Genomic DNA, 24,403 nt, shown 5'->3' with positions numbered 1-24,403 from the left:
GCCCTGCTCATAGCCTGGAATCTGCAAACGAATATTCGAATGAACATTCCCTCAGAGGCTATTGCAACCCATCAGAGAACAACATAATTAGTTCTGATTCCGAATGACGCGATGTAAGGGTCGGTAGTCGTGCAAGCTGGGCGCGACCATTATTAATGAGCTGACGGCCGAACACCCCGCCAGCCCGCAAACTCTCTCGGAAGCCCTCACCTTACGTAAATGTCTCATCGGTCTCCGAGCTCTCTCTGTCACACTCTCATTCGCGGGCGATCTCCGTCTTACTCACTCCTCAAATTGGTCTCACTGCGATTATCTTGTTTGAAGCCTAGAGAAGAACGGCCAAAAGCTTGTTCTTCGTCTTATTCGCCGTCTCGTGAGCTCCAGTACACCGACTATGATAAGAAATCGAATTGCTGCATCGATCCTCTTCAAAAGACCCACCCCAGCGGCCTCAGCTCCATTCTATTGCGTGAGGAGCTTCAGTCATAGCCCAACCATCATGTCTCGGAATGGCGACCGCGAAGGCGGCAGTGAGTAACAATCCAGCCCTTTGTCTTCACCTCAATATGCTAACAACTCACAGAAAAGCCCCTCAATTTCGGCATAGTCGTCTTCCCGGCCTTCCAAGCGCTTGACGTCTTTGGGCCCCTAGACGCGCTGAATCTCTTATCGCGCTCATACGAAATGAACCTGTCCGTCATCGCGGAGACGCTGGACCCCGTCTCGACGAAGCAGATCCCAGGCGCACAGCAACAGCCCGGCGCTATCCCCGCCACCGGTCCCGCGGTCCCGGCCGCCAACTCCGATTTCGGCCAGACCATCCTTCCCACGCACACATTCCAAACGGCCCCGCCACTGGACGTGCTCATTGTCCCCGGAGGCCAAGGCACGCGGTACGCCGGCATCCGCGCCTCCATCGACTTTATCAAGGAGAGGTTTCCTCAGTTGCAGTATTTGATTACAGTTTGCACAGGCGCAGGCGTCGCCGCGCGTGCGGGAGTGCTGGACGGGAAGAGGGCAACGACGAATAAGCTGTCATGGGAGCAGACTATTGCGCTGCGGCCGGAGGTGAACTGGGTGCACAAGGCGCGATGGGTAGAAGATGGGAATGTTTGGACTTCGTCCGGTATCAGTGCAGGTATTGATGTTACTTTTGCGTGGATTTCTGCCGTGTATGGGAAGGATCTTGCGAAGAATATTGCGGACCGGATGGAGTACACACCCGTTGAAGACTCAAGCTGGGATCCGTTTGCAGATCGTTGGGGTTCCAAGAAGGCGTAATGTTGCTATTAGGTTTCTTCTGCTCACACACAACCGCCCAGAGGAGATAATATCAAGACGAGACCGAAGAGATCGCTACCCGAAGCCAGCGTCTGATTTCAGATTATCTCGGTACAAAACTCTTCTGCTCCATTAAAACCGAGGCGCCGGGTCCCTGTAGTGTTGCCGTGGTGAGCGCTCGCCTCGCAGAATGACCTCGGGACATAGCCTTGCGGGCTTGGTGGCATCAATGAACCGACATAGAAGCCGAGCCGAATTCAGAAAGGAAAAATGCCCTCAGAGAAGGGGACTGGTTGTTGGCAACTCAGACTCGTCGTGAGACATGCTGCGCCCAAGCCCGAGACTGATCATTTGTACCAGCGGCCTTCAACGGGAGTTCTAGGCTTATCTAGCTCAGTGCCAAAACCAAGACAAGCTAGTTTGACACTTCGCGCATCACTTTCGCTCCTCTGCCAGCATAGGCGCCAGTCTTCCAGCATCCCTAGTTCTCCCCACTTCAAAGGATGAAGGGTCATGTCTTTTAGACTTTCTGGGGACCGTTCGACTTCCCCATCTCCATCTCTATTCTCACTGTCGCGAATCTTAGGAACCTTTGCTTGCAACGAAACTCGACAAGACGCTGCCATTGCTAGAGAGTTTGATCCAACGACTGGCATGTATCCAGGTAGTTTCCTTCGCGATAGGATGATCAGAAACAAAATCATTGCAGCACTAAGAATAGTCAAGATCAAGATAGGTGTTGGAGATGCGCCCATGCCAACTATGGCATCATCAGGAAGGCTACCTGAATCCTTTGCATAGCCCCCCAGCACAGTCTCTTTAGGTTGATAGTAGGCTGCAAATCTTCAGCATTTACCTCATTTTGTTTGAAGACACGGTTATACACACAGCCTTGAGACACGAAAATAAAGATTGCGTTGGAAAGTAGCCAATGCGATACTACACTAACAACGATCAAAGGAATGCTGTATTTGTATCGTAGCTGGAGACGATAAGTTGATACCTGATGGCCCCTTAGGGAAGAATGTCAGAAATCCCATTAAACAACTGCCTCTCTTCCGGTGGACTTACTTCGGCCTAGTAACGCGTAATGGGTAATAGCCATCTGAGAACTTATGCCACTCCGCGGCCATCTCTATCCGAGTTATGATGGAGTTGTAGAAGGTATACCAGCAAGATAGCAGTACATGGGGGATGTTGACAATGAGGATTGACGAAAGGAACCCGGCAGCAGGTGGTAAGATGTTATTCGCTCTAGAGGTATCGGTAGTGATCGGCCCACTTAGTATCCGAGTTAGTCAATCGTCATAAGCATATTGTGGTCATTCGAGAACCAACTTACAATGGTGTGTGGCTCTCCAGCTGTTGACCGAGAATGGTCGTACATGCGACAAAACCGAAAGAAAACACTCCAAAGTACATTATCCATGTTATCTCAGGAACCACTGCCGCCATACGATGCACCCTCCTCATCCACTGTCTGGGTCCGAGTGTCCTGAAAATGAGCTTCCCCTGTGATCTCTGCTCCGTGATATCAGCCTGTGTCAATAGTCCCAGCTCCAATGTTGGGCTTCCTTACACAGATATGAACGAAGCAATAGCGTCCCCAGGAGTAACTAAGGGCTCCTCAGGCCCAAGAGCCAATAAAATGACAATGCACATGAGAAGTTTCATGAGTATTGATAAGATGACAACCATGAACAGAAGCTGGGAAAAGGCAAGAGAACAATGGTTCGGTCTTGGCTCCGCAAGACAGTATGAGACCTCGACAGTATTTGGAATGGCTCTCTTCGTCAGTATCGCCGCCGGTGAACACATTGCAGAGGGTTGTAGACAGTCAACGCTGTCATCTGTGACATTGTATCTGCAGAGGGGGTGATGCGTAGGGACCGATGACTGGCACTGGGGTTTCCGTTCGATGACTGTTGCTACCGAGTTGGGCCAATCCTCAAGCAGCCTAACAATTCCGGTGCAATCGGTGTGGCAAAAGGGCTTGCCGCCTTTTGTGTGGCCTAGCATGTTGCATTGTGTGCTGGACCAAAGAGTATTCACCTCTCTTGGAGGCATGATCTCTGACCGCGGTTTCTGGGCGTATTGAGAACGATTCGAATAAGACGTATTCCAGCCGACTCCCCCAGTAACCATAACGACGTTCCGAAACTCCCTTAACCCTCCACAATGCTCATCCGCGTAGACATTTCGGCAAGCAACCTTGTCCAATCGCTGCCACCCTGATGCTTCAGCTGCGATTGCTGAGATGTTAGGTATCGCATCCGGAAAGTTCCTCGCGGTGACCATGGTGTCGTCGCCGATGGTTTGGTTGACGGAAACTGAGGAAGAGATTCCTCTATTCCTCCATTTCTTGGTCGACACACTAGCGCCTGGAACGTTAAAGGCTCCCCCGTTTACAAAGGCTTCAGCCGCGATAACAATATTGAAATCTCCCATGCGAGTATCGATGACAAATATAGAGCTATTAAAGAATATGTGGATAGGAATAGAAGTAAGAAACAGTCCGAGACACACGCAAAGTTTCCAGCGGGAGAGATGAAAGGCATTTCTCAAAGATAAGATGCCAATGTCTAACCACTGTCCCTTAGTGTGTATCTTGTCAACTGCCGTCCGTGATGGTGAGTTTAGGATTTGGATAAAGAAGTTCGAAGATGCAAGTACAAGGGTTGAAACTGTGTTGATAGGAAGGTGTATTAAGGTGTTCGCAACATCGATATCGCTACACGGTGCTTTGTGGAACTCCCAAGATTTCTTGAAGTCGCCCCCAGAAGCGGACATTGTCGCTCCTAGGATACCAACTAATGTTAATAAGCCCGCTGATATGATGCCGACGTTGAGAAGTGCTGATCGTCGCCATCCACTGGGAAGTCGTCCTAGGAGTCCCGGGTTACGATGGGGATTGTCAGATGACGACATTGCAGGTATTGACTGAGAGAGGGCGCGAATGCTCTTGGGAGGTAGTCAAGTAAGGTCATGGCATGAAAAGTCCTGACACCGCCATGGGAAGTATAAACTATTTGAATTTGCAGAAGATACTAAATATCATGGCGGAAGCCTAGCTGCCTGATTCACATTGTGACGGCCAAGGAATGCTGGAATGGGGCTGCGTATTTTCATCAAATCATCAGTTTCCTGTCTCACAATTTCGATATCCCTTGCAGGAATCTTTTGCGTCACTGTGCTACAAGTACGTAATTGTCAACCCATACTAGGCACTTACGCACTAAACGGAATGAGCCTGAAATGCGGTCATCTTGTGTGACCAGACAGGTTGATGTCTTGTGCATAGTACTCGGTAAGTTCGGCAAGGCACATCAAAGCGCGGTCGCCGCTCAGCGACGTGATACATCAAGCGCATCCACAACAGCCAAGTACCTCGTCGTACGGCTAGTCGCCTCGAGAAATCGAAAATACAGTCAGCATTGTCATCATCGCGAGACAAAATAGTTCTTAAGTGTTTGGACTCTTCATGCTGATGGCTCTGAACCAATCAATGGTGGAGGCGTTTGTTGAGAAACCGCAACGCAAATCGCAACCAAAGTTAGGCGTTATACGACATCTGGCAGTATCTCTGGATCTTTCGCAATAAAATGAGACAAATGACCCGATCATCCAATACGCTGATAATCACGAATTCCAAATTCTCTCGGTGTTCACTCCAGAGAGACTCTAGATATCTATTCATTGGATAGATAGGACCAACTCGTAGAAAAGGATACCTCGAACCTTCTCAGCTCGAAAATGTTGTCGATCTGTGAGTATGTGTTCAATGAGATAAAGCTGACTCTGGGGAGAGGTATGATTCTTGAGTTTTACTCGCTTTGCTGGCCTGAAAGAAATAAGCAGATTTCAGAGCCAAGTTCAATATTTTGGAACCCTTCTTGTCCGTTGGCAGTCAAGGTCAGCTCTCTCCCCTTCATATCCCATCAGCTGAATGACACCAGTATAAGAGTGCGCGGGGTAAAACGAATCAAATGTTATTCGAGTTAACCAACAATCTTTTTCAATAAATCAAAAAGTTCAGGGAAGCTAGAATTAGAGAAATTCTGGGTACTCAATGTACTGGCGTTATTCAGCACTCCATGGGATAAGGCATTTCCAAGGCATGAGGTGGAACACATTCGTTTGGGGATAGAGCAGGCTCCGGTCCCAACGAACCCGCAACGTCTCCCGGGGAGTAACTGCGCTCCTCCGACGAGGATTCGAGTCCAATGCGGTCCTTGTCACCATGAGAGCTCGGCGGACTCTATGTATCAAGCAAAAGTCCCAACTTTGTACAACCTGATCCATCCTCGGAAAGTGTGACTTGCGTAGGCAGCCCAGTCTCATCGCGGGACAAGACACACCCAAGCTTTGATACTATGAGTTGAATCAGAGCATGCCATACAAGGTAACATAAGGTAAAATAAGAGAAGAATCTGTTTAAGGGATCATGGGTGGCGGATGAAGCTCCCGAAATGGGCAACAGACTCGTGATTCTGACGTGTTGAGTTGGAGAACGAAGAAACCATTGATACTTGAAGTTAAATGTATTAGAGATGCACAAACTCCTTCCCGTACTCGACATCTTAACCTAGACTTCCGTCCAATCAAACCAAACCACAATTACAGCCGCACTACTTTACTGGAGTGAAACCAAAACCATGCACGAACTTCATTTTTAGTAATCCTACGGCGCTACTTTACGTTATCTTCGGTGTTCTTGAACCCATTGACAGCGTCTGTCTGGGATTGGCCGCCAGAAAGTTATACATGGTCCACCGAAGCCTGTTGGGTTCGGTGCCCCACAACGTCAATCGGGGAGCTTCATGCGTTAGTTCGCCCAGCTCAAACCCTTCTCTCCTCCTTCCAGAGGCTCTTCGTCAACTCTCCTGCCCGAAGTGCGAAGGCCAGCGATGCGAGCTTCATCACCACATCAAAGAATGGATTGGCTTGGGTCTGGAATACTGTGCTGTTTCATATACCCTCATAGGTGGCCATAGAGGTTTCTCTGTGAGCCATCCTGGCCCTCGAATATTTCCCCGTGAGAGTCATACAGCAGTCAACAAAATGCGCCTCCAGGCGGCAAACTGCGAAGAAAAAAGGTTAGAAGGGAAGGAAGACTGTGCTGTTTCGCAGGCTTTTCGCCCAAAAGCGCCTCGCGATGCTGTTGTTTGGTGTTTTAGAAATATCCCTAGACAAACAAAGAGATGTGGGCAGCACGATGGAAGAAGGGCATGGAAGGGTAAGGCGCTTGATAGCGGAAACAGCAATGGACAGACATGCAGTATCATAAAGCTAGCCGGCGAATACATTCGAAATATTATTTGTCATCATTCCCATTGATTATTATCAGCTTGTGTACCAGCCAATGATACAACCATCAGACACCAACCAAGAACAGAAATACGAATCATCTTGCTGCTCCGGGCGCCGAGTTTCCACCCCCAAGCTCAATGAGTGGGGCCGACGTAGGGAGCTCGGATGGTTGTCTTGAGTATCCAGGTGGCATCCTCTGCGAATACAGTTCCTTTCTCTCGCCACTGTTTAGCTCGACCATGTTGGCCATGTTGCTGGCACCGCTAGACTTGGCAGCCTTCCTCCTCCTGAGCCAGATGAACCAAGTCAGCCCTAGAACCATTACCGCAGCAACGCTGCCGCCAACGGCGCCCCCAATTATTCCAGCATTGCTGGAAGCATTACCACTATCCGCGGCAGATGTGGCCGCAGAGGGAGTCTGAGTTGGTGTCGTGGGTGCCGATGTTGTGGATTCCGAGGTTGTTGTTGCCGACGTTGTCGTTCCCGATGTTTTTGCAACAACTTGTCCGTTCACAATACGCATTCCCAGCCCAGCTTCGCAGCATGATCGCGCCTGTTCATAATAACCACAACAGTACGTCTGCTCATCCCCTTCCCCGTCATTGCAGCCTGTCACTGCCTGATCCATTTCGTTCATCGGAAGTTGATCAATGCCTATCACAAGGACAACGGGTTATTAATGCTCAGTATTCCAAAATACAACTCTTCCAAAGTCCTGCCCTCGAAAGAGTTCCGCGAGGCTCCGGGAAACAATGCTACTTACCAGTTTCGTTTGGAGAGATGCAAAGCTTCAAACATCCTGGGGATTCCCAAGTCTGATCCGTACAGCTTCCCCGCCAAAGTACATTGCTAGAAGGCTCCCAACAAAGGCCAGAGCGTTGGCATCTGTCCTTGTTGTGTGTGTTGCAGCACATGCTAACACCATTCTTTTCGCATGGATCGTACTCATTGTCGCCAATGTTGCTGAGGCTATGGCGATCGATGCCATTGGGAACGTAGCATGCGCCCTTGGCATTTGTAACTGTTGCAAAGAAAGCGACGAGGACGATGGTCGGAAACATTATGACAGGAATAATAAAGATAGACTCCAAAGTGCACTTCAAAGATTTCGAAGCAGCCAATAGTTTGGAATGGGTAAGAAGGAATAAGCGCAGGCAGTCAGTCTTACCCTAAGGTAGTTAAGGGGTGAAGGAAAGTTGGAAACTCGCGGGTCAGCCATCTGCATGCGTGGACTGGTTGTACAAATACAAGCCGAAGGTCCCACAATAGGCAGTAATTGAGGTGATATGCCTCTCCTTTCGCAAACAGAAATATCGCCAAGTCCTGCAGGTCAGAATGATGATGCCGATCTGGGATTTCTTGGCAGTCAGAGAAAGAGAGAAAACTTACCACTCTCGAGAAATGAAGGACCATAACGGGGATATGATAGGATGGAAGTTGGTCGTTGGAGCCTGCCTCGCACCCACAAACAGAAATCAGGCGACGAATCGGGGCGCTTGTCTACACAAGGCTCGCAGCCTGCTCTCGGATTGTGGTTCTAAATCAAGCTTAATTGCAGTGGCTGAGGCAGACCCTGGTTATATGCTACTTTCTGTGTCCCGCTTCTTTCCGGGCTGCCTGCTTGCCTGTGTTACAGTGCATGGTTAATTGATGAAGCCTGATTTTTGGCTGGGATTATACTAATCGCACCAAACTTCGACCGTTGATAAAAGCTTCGCATGGCAACTGCGTAGTTTTGTCTCTACCCCACAAAATTCCACGTTTCACCTCCTTTCCCCAGCCCCTTGACATCCCAATTCGTCGAAAGGTCCCTGAGTCTCGATCCTGTAACTCGAGCAGCAAAACGTACAGGCTATCCTTATCACCTTTTCTTTCTCTTGCTGGCATACAGAATAAGGTTGACGTCGAGTTTTGCTGATCGAAATCTGAATGATAAGTGTCCAGCATTACGTGAGGCTGGGGTTCTCGGGCAGTAGAATCGGACAGAATGCTGACATTTGTGCCGTTGACGACCATTTCCCAGTCCGCTGTGGTGCACGTAGGAGAAGATCGATAAGGTATTAGTTTCAACGTCTTCAAGTCTCCCCATATTCTCAGCCAGCCGCCCCTTATGAAGCCTGTTGTATCTGGTGTAGCATATTCGAGGTCGTAGTCTTCGACCGCAATCATCACATCTGTCTCCGGTACGTCTGGAAGTCCGGGATTCACCTTGCCGGATGTCGATGCCCAAGACCAGCTCGGCGCTGTGTATGCAACTGGTGTCCGATCGCAAGTATCCACGAAATCTGCATGAGCCCGGTCCTCGATGTCGAACCGGTGTGTGGATACAGACACCGACCAAATCAGCTCCCGATCTAGGTACTTGCGCCACATGCCGGCAACATACTCGTCTCCTAGGGTTTTCATGACCTTCTTCACAATTGAGGAAAGAGCAACTAGCTTGTCTTGCTGGAACGTGAGTTTGCAGGATGTGTATGCCTTCACTATCTCAGCCCAATAGAGGTAGACGTTGAGACCGTTGCTGGAGGTGGATTGGTTGCGGATCCCGAATCCTCTGAGACTAGTCGAGGACGGTCGAAGGTCAACAGGCAAGTCGTCGGGATAAATCTCCGCAGCCTCTGTGCAAAGACACTCCCACATTACTTGGCGTTCCCCAAAGTGCAATATTCGAGGCGACAGGAGCCTTTCTTGTAACACCCATGCCCTTTCATTGATTGGAGCCGGAGATACTTCGTTATCCCAGAAGCTGTAGTCTACCACAAGGTGTAGGACAAGTTGTCCTTCAAGGGGCAAGTCGACCATCTGAGGTGTCAAGCTTCTTAGGTTTCGATTATGGAACATGGAGCTGTGACCATTTGGGGCGTGTGTTGCTGATATGTTGCAGTATGACTTTCCATAAACTTCCCCCATCCGCGTTGATTCCAATTTCCAATCAGCAAGTCCATCACCTCCCTGAACAATGCATAACGAGTCGATCCAAAGGTATTGAACCCCCAACTGCCGAGTGACCCAAACTGCGTCTTGATACAACACTGGCAAGTCTCCTAGTGGGAATCCTCTGGTCAAAGACTCGTAGTTTCCCGCAGTCAGACGCAAACAGTCTACAGATCCCCAGCAATGGCTCAAAGTCATGTACGGACCGTGAAGTTTTGAAATGCTGGTATCGATGATCCGGCATTGCACGCTGGAGTCGTTTGGAGAACCGCAGTCGAGAAGGCGAGTTGGATACCACTGGTCGTCTGTTGGACTTATCTGGGAGCACGGTTCGTGGCTTTCTATGCATTTATTGATCCATCCTTTAGCAGTGGCAATAGTCTCGGAGGATTTCGTGTTCTCAGAGTGGAAATTTGCAGAAGAATATCTTGGGGTATCTAATTGGTCATTAGCGACGCTTTCGTAAACATTACTTCCATGACAGTAGCACACCATGACATGGCTTCAGCAACAATGCCAGACGCCAGTACGGTCTTGGCTTCGATAGGGACAGTGTGCTGACAGGTCCCGCATCAAATGCAACCTGCCACAGGAAGCTTGTGGGATGACCGAATTGCGCTCCATCGGAGATTGAAACAAATGTGAGGTGACTCATGGTATCACTTGTCTCGACCTTTTTGAAGGGTATATTTGTTGCAACGACGTTTTCAGGTTGGCCATCGGAACCCGCCACTACCAACTGTCTTTCCTCGGAGTCTAGCATCGCCCATAGGCGACTGCAAGCATAACAACCGGCATCGACGGAGCTCTTGAGGCTTCTACAGCTCAGGTGGTGAGGCTTTCCTTGCGCTTCCGAAATGGGATAGGTGTAAAAGTCTGACTTCGAAAGACAATCTTGACAGGTGGGACAAGTGAGACTCATTGTGTCGATGGATGAAGCCTTTCATTGCAGAAAGCCAGACTGAGAAATAGCGATGTGGCGTAAGGAGCGACAAATGGCAATGACATATGAGAAATGAGGGGTTCACATTCACCAATTGGTATGATTCAGACTTCTATTGGCTGGGAATTACCGAGGATGCTGCAGGTCGATATATGTTGGCCCCTATCACATTGGCGAATAAAGCGCATCGTTGGGACAGGGTGACTTTATTTCCCTTGGACCGTGATAATGATTTCTAGTGGTGGTTAAGTCAGGTTGTTGAGTCCCAAATTGCCTGAAAGAACACACGAAACCTGTGGGGAAAATATTGGAAGGGAAGAAAGATTTACAGACGCTCTGGATTTGACATTCGGCATACTAGGATGTCAGAACTCAGCAACTGCTTTCTTGTCTGCTTTACAATTTATTCCCCATATTCACATGGACCGCCTTGATTTGAGAATAGGCCTCCAGGCCAGCCTCACCAAGCTCCCGCCCAATACCACTCTGCTTCACGCCTCCAAAGGGCACCCTGGGATCACAATCCTGGCTGCTGTTCACCCAAACCATACCGGATTCGATCTCAGAGGCGACTCTGTGGGCCTTCTCAAGATTTGTTGTAAACACCGCGGCTCCGAGGCCATAGACGCTGTCATTAGCAGTAGCAATCGCCTCTGCCTCCTCGGCAAACTTCTGGATCACCACCACAGGGCCGAAGATCTCCTCCTTCCAGATCCGCATATCACTCTTAACGTCTGTGAAGACAGTTGGGGCAACATAGTAGCCCTTAGAAAGATGCGCTGGCCTTTCCCCTCCAGTCTTGATCGTCGCGCCCTCCTCTCGGCCAATCTTGATGTATGAAAGGATGCGCTCGTGCTGCTGCTTCGAAACTTGAGGGCCCTGGTATGTTGTCTCATCCCATTGGTGGCCGACCTTACTGGTCTTCTCGACCTCTTCAACGAACTTTGCAACAAACGTATCATAGACGTCTTGCTGGACTAGAATCCTAGAGGTAGCAGTGCAAATTTGGCCCTGGTTAGACATGATTCCCAGATGGGACCACTTCACAGCTTGCTCCATATCGGCATCGTTGAAAACCAACAGCGGCGACTTTCCGCCCGTTTCCAGTGTAATGTTTTTCAGCGTTGCTGCAGCCATCTTCAAGATGTTGGTTGCCGTTCCCGTTGATCCTGTGAAGGCGACCTTATCAACCAGGGGATGCTGAACGAGGGCGGCGCCGGCGTCCTTGCCGAGACCGTTCACGAAATTTACCACACCCGGGGGAAATCCAGCTTCTTTAATAAGGCGCCCGAGAATAAGGATACTCAGAGGTGTTTGTTCAGCTGCCTTGAGGACGACGGTGTTACCGCATGCCAGCGCGGGGCCCAACTTCCATCTAAGAGTTGTTAGCTGCGGGAGCGGTACCGCATGCGAGTTTGACTCACGTCGCCATGGAGAGCGGGTAGTTCCACGGGATGATCTGGCCGACGACACCAACCGGTTGTCGGACGGTGTACGCAAACTTGTTCGGAACGCTGATGGTCTGACCAAAGATCTTGTCGCACCAACCGCTGTAGTAACGGATCACTCCAACTGCTTCAACGAGGTCATTGGTCAGAGCCTCGGTGTACGTCTTGCCTGTAATGCGATTTGGTTAGAAGATGATGACCAAGACATTCATATCGGTGCCAGTCTTGGCTCACCATTGTCCCATGCATCGACTGTCGCGAAAAGCTCCTTGTTCTCTTCGACTAGATCGGCCAGGCGGGCCATGAGGATGCCTCTGTCTGAGGCGGGCAACTCTTTCCATGACGGATTCTTGAGGGCTGCCGCTGCAGCTTTGACGGCCTTATCTACATCATCAGCAGAGGCGGCGTGGACGGATGCGATAACCTCTTCTGTTCTAGAGTAGCGTGTCAGTTTGTCATCCTGGAACATTTCCTTCCCGAAGATTGGTTGTTGCACTCACGCGGGGTCAATGGCGTCAATCTTCTGGCCGTTCGAAGATGGCACGAATTCGTTGTTGATAAAAAGGCCGGTTGGCTGGGTCCACTTGCGGCCGTTGGGAGCCGTGAGCTCGACAGAGAGATCTCCCATTTCTGCAGCTGTTGGAAAAGGAAGGGATTGGCTGTGTTGCGTGTTGTCGGCGGGTTCGCTCTTCGGTATCAATATTTCAAGGCAAGTCAAGAGAAAAAGAAGTGGTGGAGGTGAACAGCCTGTGAAACCAATTGTGAGATATTCAAGACAAGCTCTTCATTTCAGATATGATGTGGTCAGATCCAAGCTACGATTTATCTTATCCACGACCGAACTCGGCCTCAGCAGAAGTCCTTTACTCCGACTTGTGACGCACTTTCACCTCAGCATCGGCGTGGCCTGCCGGGGTGCTGACAGGAGCATACAACAAACACACTGCCCCTCCCCCGCAGTGGAGATCTCAACTCATATCATTTTAGATTCCAGTGAGAATTGACGTGTGCATGAATGGTCCCTAGAATGCAAGATTCACCTTCCATATCTGTACTGCATATGGCTCTCCGATCTTATTCTTCATCCAAATCTGTAAACATGTCTCGGATACCATACTCGTCGCGGACACCTTCCTGATAGATGCCTCCATGATGAGGGGCATCAAGCAGCTCAAGTTGAAATGAGGGGCATTAACCCCACCATCATTGACGATAAGGGGTGTGATAGCTGGCGTGGTCCCTGAATTACCCCTCCATTTGCGGACAGGGTAGCTCCAGGTCATGAGAAATCAGAGACTGTAGTCCAGCTGAATTGTGATGGTGTCAGACTTGATTAATTGCGCCACTTGATTGTGTTGTGTGTGATGTGGAAATGACTTGATTTTCATCTATCTACAAGCTTTAGATTTGTGCAGCAAATGACATTGTTCAGAGGTTGCTTCGCTGTACCTAGGCCTCGCGCTCAACCGCCTTAGGAATTTCGTCTAGCAGACTCTCGCCCGCAGGCGCCCACCCGAGCAACTCCTTGCCCCTGATCGCCTCGCTACGCGCATTGGTTCCGAAGAGTACAGCTCCGTGAGGGAGCAGAGTGTTTGCGTCTTCGGGGTTGAGGACCTCGACATCGTCTGAGGGGATGAGTCCCTTCTTCGCGGCGGCCGTAGCGACAAGCTTCGAGATCTCGCCAAAAGACTGCACACATTAGCAAGTGATCCAGTAGAAATAGGGCAACAGGACTTACAATCTCGCCCAAACCAGTGAGATACAGGCCATTCTCATTCCAGACCTGCGCATCGGCCTTGCCCTCAACAGCCTTCTCAACCAACTTCACAAACAGCTGGCTGACATCCTCAACGTGAACATTGCCCCAGCGGCTCAGGCCCTTGCCGACCTGAATGCCTCGCTTGCGCTCCAGTGTTGTCTTGGCCAGCGCAGGGACTTGGACGCTGCGCTTGTTGCCAGGACCGAGGCCTTGGCCGTAAATGATAGGCGGGAAGACCAGCGCAGTGTTGATCTTCGATTCTTCGGCCGCGACCTTGAGAATGTAGTTGTCAACGGCGCGACTCGGGTGGCGCTGGATGATGGAGCGGATGTCGGTGATGCCAGTGAGATCGTTGAAGACGAGGTCGCTTCCGTCGCCGGGGGCGCGGTTCTTGTCTGCCAGCTCGGCCGCGGCGAGAGCGCTAGCACCAGAAACTTGGACCCAGTGTGCTACAAGGACACCAAAATCAGCATGAGTTCAATTGAGTCCATTCAGTGGCGACGAGAATAAGGAAACTGGAAGATTGCTCACATGGCTTCTGGCTAGAGGCAAGGGCCTTGTGAATAGTCTCGACGCTCTTGAGGTGGCCAGTTGAGGCCAGGTCTGGGGAGTCATCGTTAGCAATCCGAACAATGCATTAGACGCATGGCCTGCCGAAACTTACGAAGGATAACATCAGCGTTAGAAGCTTCGCGAGCTAAAATATCGGCGCTGTCCAAGTCTCCCTCAACAACTTCTACGTCCTTAAATGTGCCGGTAATAATCTTGCCCTTTGCGCTGTCGCGCACCAGTGCTCTGATGGCATATTCAGGGTGCGACTTGGTCAACAGCGATAGGACAGTGCCGCCAATGTAGCCTGTGGCTCCGGTCCTGGTCCTCTGGTTAGCGTTTACTTGCACTTACATGGGGGCTCTGAGTCAGTCTATCGGTGATTCCTAGAGGGCGCCTTACAGGAAGATCTTTGCCATTGCGTCGTTTTCGTAGCAGACAGGTTCAAAAACTTGAGTAGCGAACAGCAATTGAGGTTGAAAGCGCATGAGGAGAGATTGAGTTATGTACCTTGCTGGAAGCTCTGTGTCCTGGCATGTGCAATTGGATATATATGGCGTCGACGAGCACCTCGGGCTCGCCTTCCAAACATGGGGTAGTACAGGGGGTCCAGATTACCAATGCAGTAGCTGTCTACGCGCCCTGTAGAATTACACAATCCACTACTTCATTGCGTCACGGCCAACATCGTTGTTTTCACACCAATTGTTCACGATGATTCTGTTCAGCTGGTCCACTTCAACCTCTTCTAAGGGAATCTGTCTTTCGAGAACAATCTATCATGGCATTGATTATTTCAGCGCCACGTTTTCACCCAAATTTTCGATCTCATGGTCCCATTCCCACGGCTTACTGAGCCTACGATAGCCGCTTGAACACGCTCTCCAACACTTCAAGGAAAATATCGGCTGTTTTCGAAGTTAGCATCGTGCTCTTCAACTCAGTGATGGCAGCCTATCTTACCGTGATTCTTCTGGAACACCAGCATTGGCCTTAGGCGAATGGCAGCGTCACCGCTGCCGCCCATGTTGACACCTTTGGCCTTGGCGAGCGCTAGCACTTCTTCTCTCCTAGGGGCATCCCAAGCGATGAAGGTGCCACGGTCTTTACCGCGGAGGTTCTGGACGTGTTGCGGGTATTTGCTCGCCAGCTTCTCCAACTCGCCAAACAGATATTCTCCAACCTTTGCAGTGTGCTCAACTAGGCCATTCTTCTGGATTTCTCCGTAAATAGCCTTGAACAACAGCGCTCGGACAGGGTCGCCCATCCAAGTGTTGAATTGACGGTAAGGCTTATCCGGCCTCAAACCAGCATCACCAAAGTAGAAGCCTGCAGCCTGGGCCTTCTTGGAGAAGGTCACCATATCCGGCGGCGAGGACAAGTTCCAGTGCTCATGAGCCCAGAATTTTCCAGTCGCTCCGACACCAGTCTGCACCTCATCAACAATCAGCAAGACGCCCTTGCGCTTCGTAAGCTCTCTGAGACCCTGGAAGAAAGCTGGCGAGGCATGGTTGTCGCCGCCCTCTGATTGAACAGGCTCGACGACGACTGCCGCAACTGTCTGCTTGGCCTCCTCCAACAAACGCTCTGTCTCTTCGAGGCATCTCTTCTCTTCAGCCGCGTTCTCTGCAGCGAACTGGTCCAAAGGATACTTCAACTGAGGGAAAGGTGCAACGGGCCAATCGAATGCTGGTACGTCGAGCTTGTGGATAGGCTTGCTTCGCGTCGTCGACAAGCTACCAAACAGGCGACCATGAAAGCCCTTCTGGAACGACATAATGGAGTACTTCTTGGCGCCAGGTGCTTGGTTCACCATGACGGACTCCAGCTCAGCAGCACTGAAGTCGGCCCCACCACGCTCTTGTGTTCCTTTCCAGATGCAGGCCGCCTTGTACGCTGTCTCGTTCGCATCGGAGCCGGTTGTGGCAGTAAAGACCTGGTTCAGACCTTTGGGGGCGGCTTTCAGAATGCCGGTCTCCAGCAGTTCCGCATAGTCTGTTGAAGGAAAGCTTCCAAGTGCCGGTCTACTGGCGATTGCTCGGATCATCGCAGGACTGGTCGACGCCTTGTTGAGTTCTGGATTGTTGTAGCCGAGAGGAATTGAAGCGATCTGTGCGAAACTGCAAAATGACTCTGGTCAGAGTTAGACCTCCGGTAAACAAGGTAGGCAGACTTACACATCGAGGAACTGGTTGCCATCGGCATCCACGAGACTTCAGTTGTAACAGTTTAGAATGAAGCTTTTGCACAAGAATGATATATCATCGGCTTACTAGTTTCCGATGGACTTCTCATAGTCGACAAGTGTATTTGCGCTGCGAGTGTCAAAGACCTGTTCCAGCTTCGCAAGTCCTTCCTTCACCTTTGGCCCAGGCACCGAGGAAGTGACAACTCTAGGCTCAGAGGGCTCGCCTAGGAAGGCAGCAGGAGCTTGGTTGCATGTCGCGGCAGAAAACCTGCGAACACTGCTTTTCTGCTGAGGGCAACGCCGAGTGGCAGCTGCCAGGGTAAGCGGGCGGGAATGTCGGAGACTTGCCATCATGACTCTGCCGTTCAAATGCTGGTATTCGAATATTAGAAACAACTCAGCAAATCAGGAGCTCCTCCGGACCTGATCTCTGGGTTCAAGAAAGCTTTTGAGCCACCTGTGGACTTACACGACCTGTCCCGGAACTCAGCTCGTCGCGCAAGCATGCCCATCAAATGGTGGGTCTTCTCGGCACTTTCTTCTTCCCATTCTGGACTGTGAAAGAAGGGCCATAACTTCAACGGCATTCCCGATCAGCCACGAAGCATTCCCATGACTAAAATCCTGGGGAAATCGATGTTCGGGTCGCTGTTCCGGCATCATCCTAGACCGAGAAAGTCCGGTCCGGCCCCCTGAAGTGGCTTCCCCACATCCGCTAGCGCCGATAAGTGCGTCGCGGAAACCTTCCTCGTTTTGAAAAGCAAGGGAAAAGGAGCCAAATCTGGTATCTTGACTCTTCTCACTTCACACAACTGCCCGTGATCGCTGCAACACGGTCTTGGCTTGTCTCCAGTAAGCGACTCCGCCAACATCGAAACCCCGCGATACGACGATATCTTGACTCCGCCATTTTCCCCGCTGACTTTCCTTTAAGTGACGACAAGAAGCCTCGGAATCAGGCCAGTCGGGAATACAAGCCTGAAATGCTCCTCGCCTCTGCCTCCTGAGAACAGCCAGCACGCAATACGACTATCTCCCGTTTCTGTCTCTCGCTTTGCCCTGCCTTACCTCATCGACAATGCCTGCCACGACCAGAAGCAAAGGGCCCAGTAATTCCGGGGCGGCCACCCGGAAGAACCAGCAGAGCCAGAAGCCTTCTCGGGGAAAGCCACAGTCAACGACAGCAAGCAATAACGCAAAGAGGGTCCCGCGCTCGAGGACGTTTACTGGTTGCCGTACCTGCAGAAGCCGACACCTCAAGTGTGACGAGGCCCGCCCGATATGTTCCTCCTGCCGCCGTCTGAATCTTGTATGCGAAGGCTACGACGGTCAGCTCCTGTGGGTTCCCGATCCGCTGTGCTCGGCCTCGGGCGACCAGAAGCATGCCTCCTCCTCGCACCGTGGCACGTCGTACCGATACCCGCTCTTCACCGAGGATGAACGCAACTCCATGGCCGTCGAGATTGTCGAGAGCATGGGCGATCGCTCGGCTGGCGACATTGTTCTCGACCTCGACGAGAAGAGCGTTCACGGCGTGGACGAGGTATGCTTAGACGGTCCCTTTGGGGTTTTCAGAGCGTTCGAAGGCGATTCCATCACGAATTCGGACACGTCGTCTTCCCCTCTCCTGCAACAGTCGGAGAGCTCCCCGACTTCATCACCAGCAGAAGCCTTGCCCGATCTCGTCGGCGGCGAACTGCTGGACGATGACGTTGAAGAAGTGGTGATTGAGCCATGGTCCGTTCCCGACGACCATATCGCGATAGAACCGTCGTTTCTGCCTGGACACTTTGACGCTTTCGGTGCAGACGCCATGATGAACCTCGGCCAACCATGGATGCATGGTGAGGGCACAGGAAGTCTCAGTCATATGATGTCGATGGACGGTTCTTTTTCGGCACTGGACTTGCTTTTCTCTCCCACTTCACCGCGGACTCCTGCTATGGCCCATATAGACCAAGCCCATAGTCATCATACACACCATCAACAAGAACCGAACCAACTTCAACTGCCAGATCAACAGCAGCAAGACACTGACCACGTGCAAGAGGATGCCAACAACGCTACCAGCCCACCATCGGACATGAACCTACCAATACCGCGCAAGGTTTCCACGCCGTTCACTAACAACCTACCCGGCGTTACGCCATGCCTACCAACACATGCCGCCTCCCTCTTACGATACTACAAGTCCATCGACTCATCATCATCTGTCAGGGGCATGAGAATATCACCGTGGCAACTCTGGCTTCTGCCTTGCGCATTAGAAACCTTTGCTGAGCTTTCTCTTTGGAACACTACCACCCATACCCGGCATAGCATTCTCTGTACATTACTGGCTAGGAGCGCTTTTCACTTGCACAGGTCACTCAAGACGGATGAGAAAGCAGCATCACAGTGGCTGGAGGTCGGTCTGGACTACCAGAAGAGCGCACAATCGCATCTGAAGATGGCACTACAAAGCGAGTCGGACGAGACCAGTCAAGCCAAGTACAATGAGATTCTTATGGCTATCCTCGCCACTGCCATGGTTTCGGTCAGTATAGCATGCGCTCCCGCCGTGATTGGCTTCTTATTCTAACAACTGCATAGGTGCTCTATAATGGCTCTCGCGCGGTCAAAATCTTCCTCCTCGACGCCGAACGACTCATCCGTCTCCGGGGCCTTTCGATGCCCAGGTCCTTTAACATTCGTGTCCTACACCACGTCTACACACACCTGCGTGTAATCGCAGAAAGTACCGATATATCTAGCGACAACGCTCCGAAGACAGGCCAAGCCCTATCAGCCCAGGCTCAGGCGCAAGCAGCAACCGAGATGGCCGTCTCGCTCCGCAAGTTCCGTATTGCAGAAGACTCTCTCGGTGCCGACCTTGACATCTCTCGCGAGAAGCCTGCCGAGGTCGGGTACGCGGACATTCACCTCGACATTTCGGGCCACTGGCCTGTCACGATGTATCCTGATATCTATGGCGTACCCGAGTCCCTGATGACGCTACTGTCTCAGACCATCAGCTTCGCCAATGAGAAGGCCAAATTGGAGGCCATCGCACTATACGACCCTTGTGTCTCGGCAGGCTTGTCGAGGCATGTCAAGATGCTGGAGCAACACATCTGGTCGTGGTCTCTTGGTTCTTCCGATAATCAAAGCGGTCCCAGCAGACCTCGGGAACTCATGAACAGGGACGCCAGGCTCATCGATCACCCCATCATCAAGTCCTTGACACTAGCGATGCATCAGGCGTTGATAATCTACTTCTACCGCAGGGTGTACAACATGAGCGCCATGGTCATCCAAGATGCCGTGCGCAAGACTCTGGATTATATACAGCCCTGTCTAGAGGAGACGGCAGACGACCATGACTTCGCTACCAGCATTGGGTGGGCTGGGTTCATTGCCGCCTGCGAAGCTACGACGCCCGATCTTCAGGAACAAGGAAAGCTGATTCTGGAGTCTATTGATACCCAAGGCGTTATTTTCGGGGCGGATAAGCCGAGCGTGTTGGCTCAAAGCGTATGGGATAAAAGGAAAGAGACAGGGGATTGGACTTTGAGTTGGCCAGATTTGATGCAAAGCAGCATGACTAGATGATACAGCATGGGTTTGATGGTGCAAAATTTGCTTACAGAAAAGCTTTCCCTCGACTGGTGGCTTCATGCCACCCTCCATATTTGGTGGGTCTAGCAGCAGGTCAGAGTGCTAATGGAGAATGGGTGACCATCATCCCATGAAATAACTGCACTCGCACCGGCGAGGAAATTTGCTGCTACAAACTATGCAATTGTAGTGAACCTTTGCATCATTTTCATTGTTTTCGCGGCATCGCGCTGATATTATTGACTGGAGCCGGTCCTGTTTCGGCTTCCGCGGAGGACCGGAGCGGAACGGGCGGGTTGATGCACTCGCCGAAGCCCCGGTTTCTCATCCTTGGCTGGTCCGTCTCCGGCTCTCCTTAAATATTAAAGGCTGCTCGTTTATCCCATCAGGAAACATCTCCTTGAACAGCTACTTGTGCTTGGCATTCTTCATCATCTCGTCATCATATCCGAAATGGCATCCGACTCCGATTATTCGCCGGCGCAGCTACTCGAGCACGCCCAAACTGATGTACGACTCCCCGTAGCAGAGCCGCTCCTCTCTGCCATTCTCTCTCGCCCCCCTTTCATAAATGTCGCCGGTACATTCAATACCAGGGACGTTGGATTGGTTCCGGGCAGTCCTATTCGGCAAGGTTACGTGTTTCGCTCTGGGGCTCTCGAGAATCTTGAGGATATCGGCAAAGAGCAAATCGCAGGTCAACTCGGCATCAAGAGAATATTCGATTTGAGAACGAGCTATGAGCGTGAAAAGTATCCCGAACCAGATGTACCGGGTGTTAACATAACGTGGATCCCAAATTCATACAGCAACACTGTCGATATCAACGACTTTGTTAGTGGGGGTGGCGAAGAAGGCTACTGCAAGATGTACATGGACATCATGGAAACGTACGCGCCAACCATGAAGACTGTCCTTGAACACGTCAGAGATCGGCCACAGGAACCATTTCTTTTTCACTGCGCGCGTGAGTTACTGCCCCTAATCTCTTCGCGGTTTCAGTTGTCACTAACCCATACCTGCTCCAAAGTCGGCCGGGATAGAACTGGTATTCTTTCAGGCTTCCTATTGTCCCTCGCTGGCGCTAATGCGGAGACGATTGCTCTGGACTACATGATCACCCGAATTGGTTCGGAGCCCGTCCGTGAGCTATTGCTTCAGCGGGCGATAGAAGAGCACAATTACAACTTTGATGTTCCTGTTTTTCACAATCTTTGCAGTCTCCAATTGTCGACGTGGCAACTATTCACGAGGGAGGTAACAGCTAAATACGGAGGTTTTGAGAAGTACGCCATGGTCAGACTTGGATTTTCTCGAGACGAAGTGGAACGAATCGCTGGCCACTTGAGAGCATAGATAATAGCGTCACTTGTGCGACGGGTTTGCTTGGGAGTCTAGACAATCTATCCATCCAAGTCTGCATCTTGAGGCTATCTGTAAAAGCTCAACGAGAGCTTATTAGGTTTTAAAATTAAGGATCATTGCATTCGGTCATTACTAGGCATGGGTGGCTCCCGCTACGATACCTGCAAGTGAAACCCGAGATATGCGACCACCTCGGGTGGCTTGCTGGCCAACTACCCACCAAACTAGGCCAGCATTGGCCAGGAAGAATCACGAAGCTTGAAAATATCTGAGCACAGCCCCATCAAAAAACGGTATTCCGGACGATATACCTTCTAGAGTAAATCTATCCTGTGGTGCGGCTTTTTGTGTGTGTGTCACCTGGTTGAAGCCTGGCATCAAATTTCATGATGTTTAATCCGCCAGTATCACGTTTGGAAAACCCTGAGCTTTTGATCGGCAAGATCATCAGATCCGGCTTTTCGACCACATTGGGGCAATGTGTGCGCCGGTGCTAGCTGGTCATCTGTAGAGTATGGAGTCTTTTAGCGCCGTAGTTACAAGACGCAACTCTAGAGGCCTGGGGTAATGTTACACATTGATCTATCGGAGATTTTATTGCTAGATAGACGCAGAAACTGTGCGTTGTGATACTCGCGCTGCTGTTTCACCACCATTCGCTTGAGTAGAACTGAATCTCCACGTCCTGCAGCAGTGCTACTGCTTCATGCAACCCACTTGAAAGGGAGATTCTTTAAGTAAGATGCGAAGTCACATAGGTTAACGTTATTCAAGATATAAACCTGCTGGGTTTCCTTCGCAAAGTGAGAATACATTCTGAAGGCGTGTTCGTGCATTACTTCGCTATTCACATTCGTTCCATCAGTCTTTCCTATTCGGGTCTCGAGACCATCCGCTCTTTTAGTCTCAATTGCTTCTATCTCACTTCTTCATTCTACACTATGCTGCAATCCCTTCCATTTCTCGGCCTGTTCGCTAGCGTCGTAGCGGGCCACGGTGTCGTTGACAGCTTCAAGACTGACGGCGTAGAGCACCCCGGCTATCAGCTCAGCTACTACTATGACAAGAAGAATGGCAAGGAGCTTCCCGAGCTAGCTGCCTGGTCCGCCGAGAATCTTGACAGTGGCTTTGTTGCGCCCGAGAACTACACATCTCCTGACATTGTTTGCCAGAAGAATGGTGTCTCAGCCAACTCCACTGTCAAAGTGTCTGCTGGCGGAACCGTCGAGTTTCACTGGACACGATGGGCTCACTTTGGCCCCATGATGACCTATATTGCCAGGTGTCCATCTGATGACTGCACCGATGTTGACAAGACGGCACTTGAATTTGTCAAGATAGACGAGGCTGGCATCAACTTCGATACGCAGGAATGGGCTGCTAGGACTTTGGTCAACAACAACAACACTTGGGTCACCACCGTTCCAAAATCTCTCGCAGCTGGCAGCTATGTCTTTCTTCGCGAGAGCATCGCAGTTCACGGCTCGCTCCGAGAAGGCGGTGCTCAGAACTATCCTCAATGCTTCAACATTGAGGTCACCGGGTCCGGTACAGCAGAACCGAAGGGAGTTCGAGCCCAAGAACTGTACACCCCCACTGATCCCGGCATTTTATTCAACCCTTACAAAACACCGATCCAGAACTACACTATCCCTGGCCCTGCGCTGTTCAGGGACGGAGAAGCAGCAACCGCCACCAGTACCGCCCCGACCACGCCATCCGATCAACCATTGGTAAACAACGCAACTAGTCGATCTTTCGCCAACTCAACGGTACATGTTCCCATTCCTTCCAGGACGCCACCAAAACCTGCCGGTACCCTCTCCACCAAGCTTGTCACGGTCATTCCCACCTCGCGTACCACCGAGACCGCAATCGCGTCTAGCTCGGCCAGCCTTCCTGCTACGCCCAAGACCGGCGCTTCAGTCCAAGCAACCCAGCCTGTGTCATCCTCTGCCTGTCTGCCCATAGGATCGGAGTTCTTAACCTCCAAGGCAGACGCAGACGCAGTTTTGAATGGCGGAGACTCGCTGCCCCAGACGTTTACCCTTGAGACCTTCATCGAGAGGCTCCGTGAGAATTCGTCCAAGAATACGCGCCGCCATCCTCGGGAGCTTCTTTAACGACTTGGGAGATATTCTGTTTCTACTTTCGCTTCATGACTGGCATCTTGACTTTCGTCGGGACGTTTTTGGACAAACGATGAAGACTTTCAGGATCACGGCAATTACATGCAGACATCACCTAGCATCCATCTCAATATACGCTACGATATTTCCGCAACTCGAGGGAAAGAAGAACCTTTAAGCATAATCGAGCTGTATTGTAAATGAATTTTGTCTGATTTTTGTGGAATATCTTCCGACATAACTGTTATTTGTGGGTGTAAATGACTGTTAGCCGATAACTCCATAGTACTTCATTTCCCGAGAAGGTTTGAAAGAAAAACTCTCATTCATAATCCAATGGAAGGAATTTCTTGCTCATGGCATGTCGCAAAACCCAGCAACAGCTGAATCTAAAGTTGTTTGTAGGCTTTAATCATGAAAGGAGCTTGATGACGGAAAACACAAACTTACAAATGCTCTCGCTTTGTTGGCTCATAGACAGGCGATCAGTGTACCCTCTCGTACTGGGTTCTTGCATGAACAGGCCTTCCATTCACAGCTGCTTTATTTGAGCTTTTATAAGCTGGAATTTACAATCTGCACTCCGTTGTTCCTAGCTTTCAACCAGGGCCGAGATCAAAGTACCTTAGTTGACCAAAGTCCCAAGCTGTGGTATCCAATGCAGCTAGCGCAAGTTTTGGCCTCACCACTCACATACGAAATCAAACTAACCAGTCACACAACCATGCAACCTCAGTAAGTCTATGCTTGGATACGAGCTTACGTGATGACTCACGTTACATGCCACATAACATCTGAGGCCGCTTCGACTGAAGCGACTGTTGTTCCTGGGAGCTTGAAAGTTGAAAACCTTAAAGCACATACCATCGGTCCTGGGCTCCCTCCGTTCTCGAGTTCCAT

At 50.8% G+C, this 24,403-nt stretch overlaps 6 protein-coding genes across 6 annotated transcripts; 3 read left to right on the top strand and 3 right to left on the bottom strand.

The window, feature by feature from the left end:
* Positions 1–499: 499 nt before the first annotated feature.
* On the top strand, positions 500–1,281 carry COL26b_000667 (uncharacterized protein; the record flags this gene model as incomplete). Its single annotated transcript, XM_053173632.1, has 2 exons — positions 500–530; positions 584–1,281. 2 exons carry the CDS (start codon positions 500–502, stop codon positions 1,279–1,281), a joined length of 729 nt encoding a protein of 242 aa, XP_053042680.1.
* Positions 1,282–10,864: 9,583 nt separating this feature from the next.
* On the bottom strand, positions 10,865–12,544 carry COL26b_000666 (uncharacterized protein; the record flags this gene model as incomplete). Its single annotated transcript, XM_053173631.1, has 4 exons — positions 10,865–11,843; positions 11,893–12,085; positions 12,151–12,350; positions 12,417–12,544. 4 exons carry the CDS (start codon positions 12,542–12,544, stop codon positions 10,865–10,867), a joined length of 1,500 nt encoding a protein of 499 aa, XP_053042679.1.
* Positions 12,545–13,365: 821 nt separating this feature from the next.
* Positions 13,366–14,643, bottom strand: COL26b_000665 (uncharacterized protein; the record flags this gene model as incomplete). The annotated part of the gene is made up of 5 exons (XM_053173630.1): positions 13,366–13,605; positions 13,655–14,124; positions 14,207–14,278; positions 14,340–14,545; positions 14,627–14,643. The coding sequence occupies 5 exons, from the start codon at positions 14,641–14,643 to the stop codon at positions 13,366–13,368; spliced, it is 1,005 nt and encodes a 334-aa protein (XP_053042678.1).
* Positions 14,644–15,082: 439 nt separating this feature from the next.
* COL26b_000664 (uncharacterized protein) lies at positions 15,083–16,405 on the bottom strand (the record flags this gene model as incomplete). Its single annotated transcript, XM_053173629.1, has 3 exons — positions 15,083–15,132; positions 15,188–16,219; positions 16,402–16,405. The coding sequence occupies 3 exons, from the start codon at positions 16,403–16,405 to the stop codon at positions 15,083–15,085; spliced, it is 1,086 nt and encodes a 361-aa protein (XP_053042677.1).
* Positions 16,406–17,490: 1,085 nt separating this feature from the next.
* COL26b_000663 (uncharacterized protein) lies at positions 17,491–20,003 on the top strand (the record flags this gene model as incomplete). Its single annotated transcript, XM_053173628.1, has 3 exons — positions 17,491–18,149; positions 18,777–18,948; positions 19,005–20,003. The coding sequence occupies 3 exons, from the start codon at positions 17,491–17,493 to the stop codon at positions 20,001–20,003; spliced, it is 1,830 nt and encodes a 609-aa protein (XP_053042676.1).
* A 2,312-nt stretch (positions 20,004–22,315) lies between these two features.
* COL26b_000662 (uncharacterized protein) lies at positions 22,316–23,497 on the top strand (the record flags this gene model as incomplete). The annotated part of the gene is made up of 2 exons (XM_053173627.1): positions 22,316–22,581; positions 22,657–23,497. 2 exons carry the CDS (start codon positions 22,316–22,318, stop codon positions 23,495–23,497), a joined length of 1,107 nt encoding a protein of 368 aa, XP_053042675.1.
* Between the last annotated feature and the right edge of the window lie 906 nt (positions 23,498–24,403).

The sequence above is a fragment of the Colletotrichum chrysophilum genome (assembly GCF_026319265.1).
Source record: "Colletotrichum chrysophilum strain AFK26 chromosome Unknown scaffold_2, whole genome shotgun sequence".
Lineage (NCBI taxonomy): Eukaryota > Fungi > Ascomycota > Sordariomycetes > Glomerellales > Glomerellaceae > Colletotrichum > Colletotrichum chrysophilum.
The sequence above is the reverse complement of the archived record's forward strand: the minus strand, read 5'-3'. Positions and strand labels throughout refer to the sequence as shown.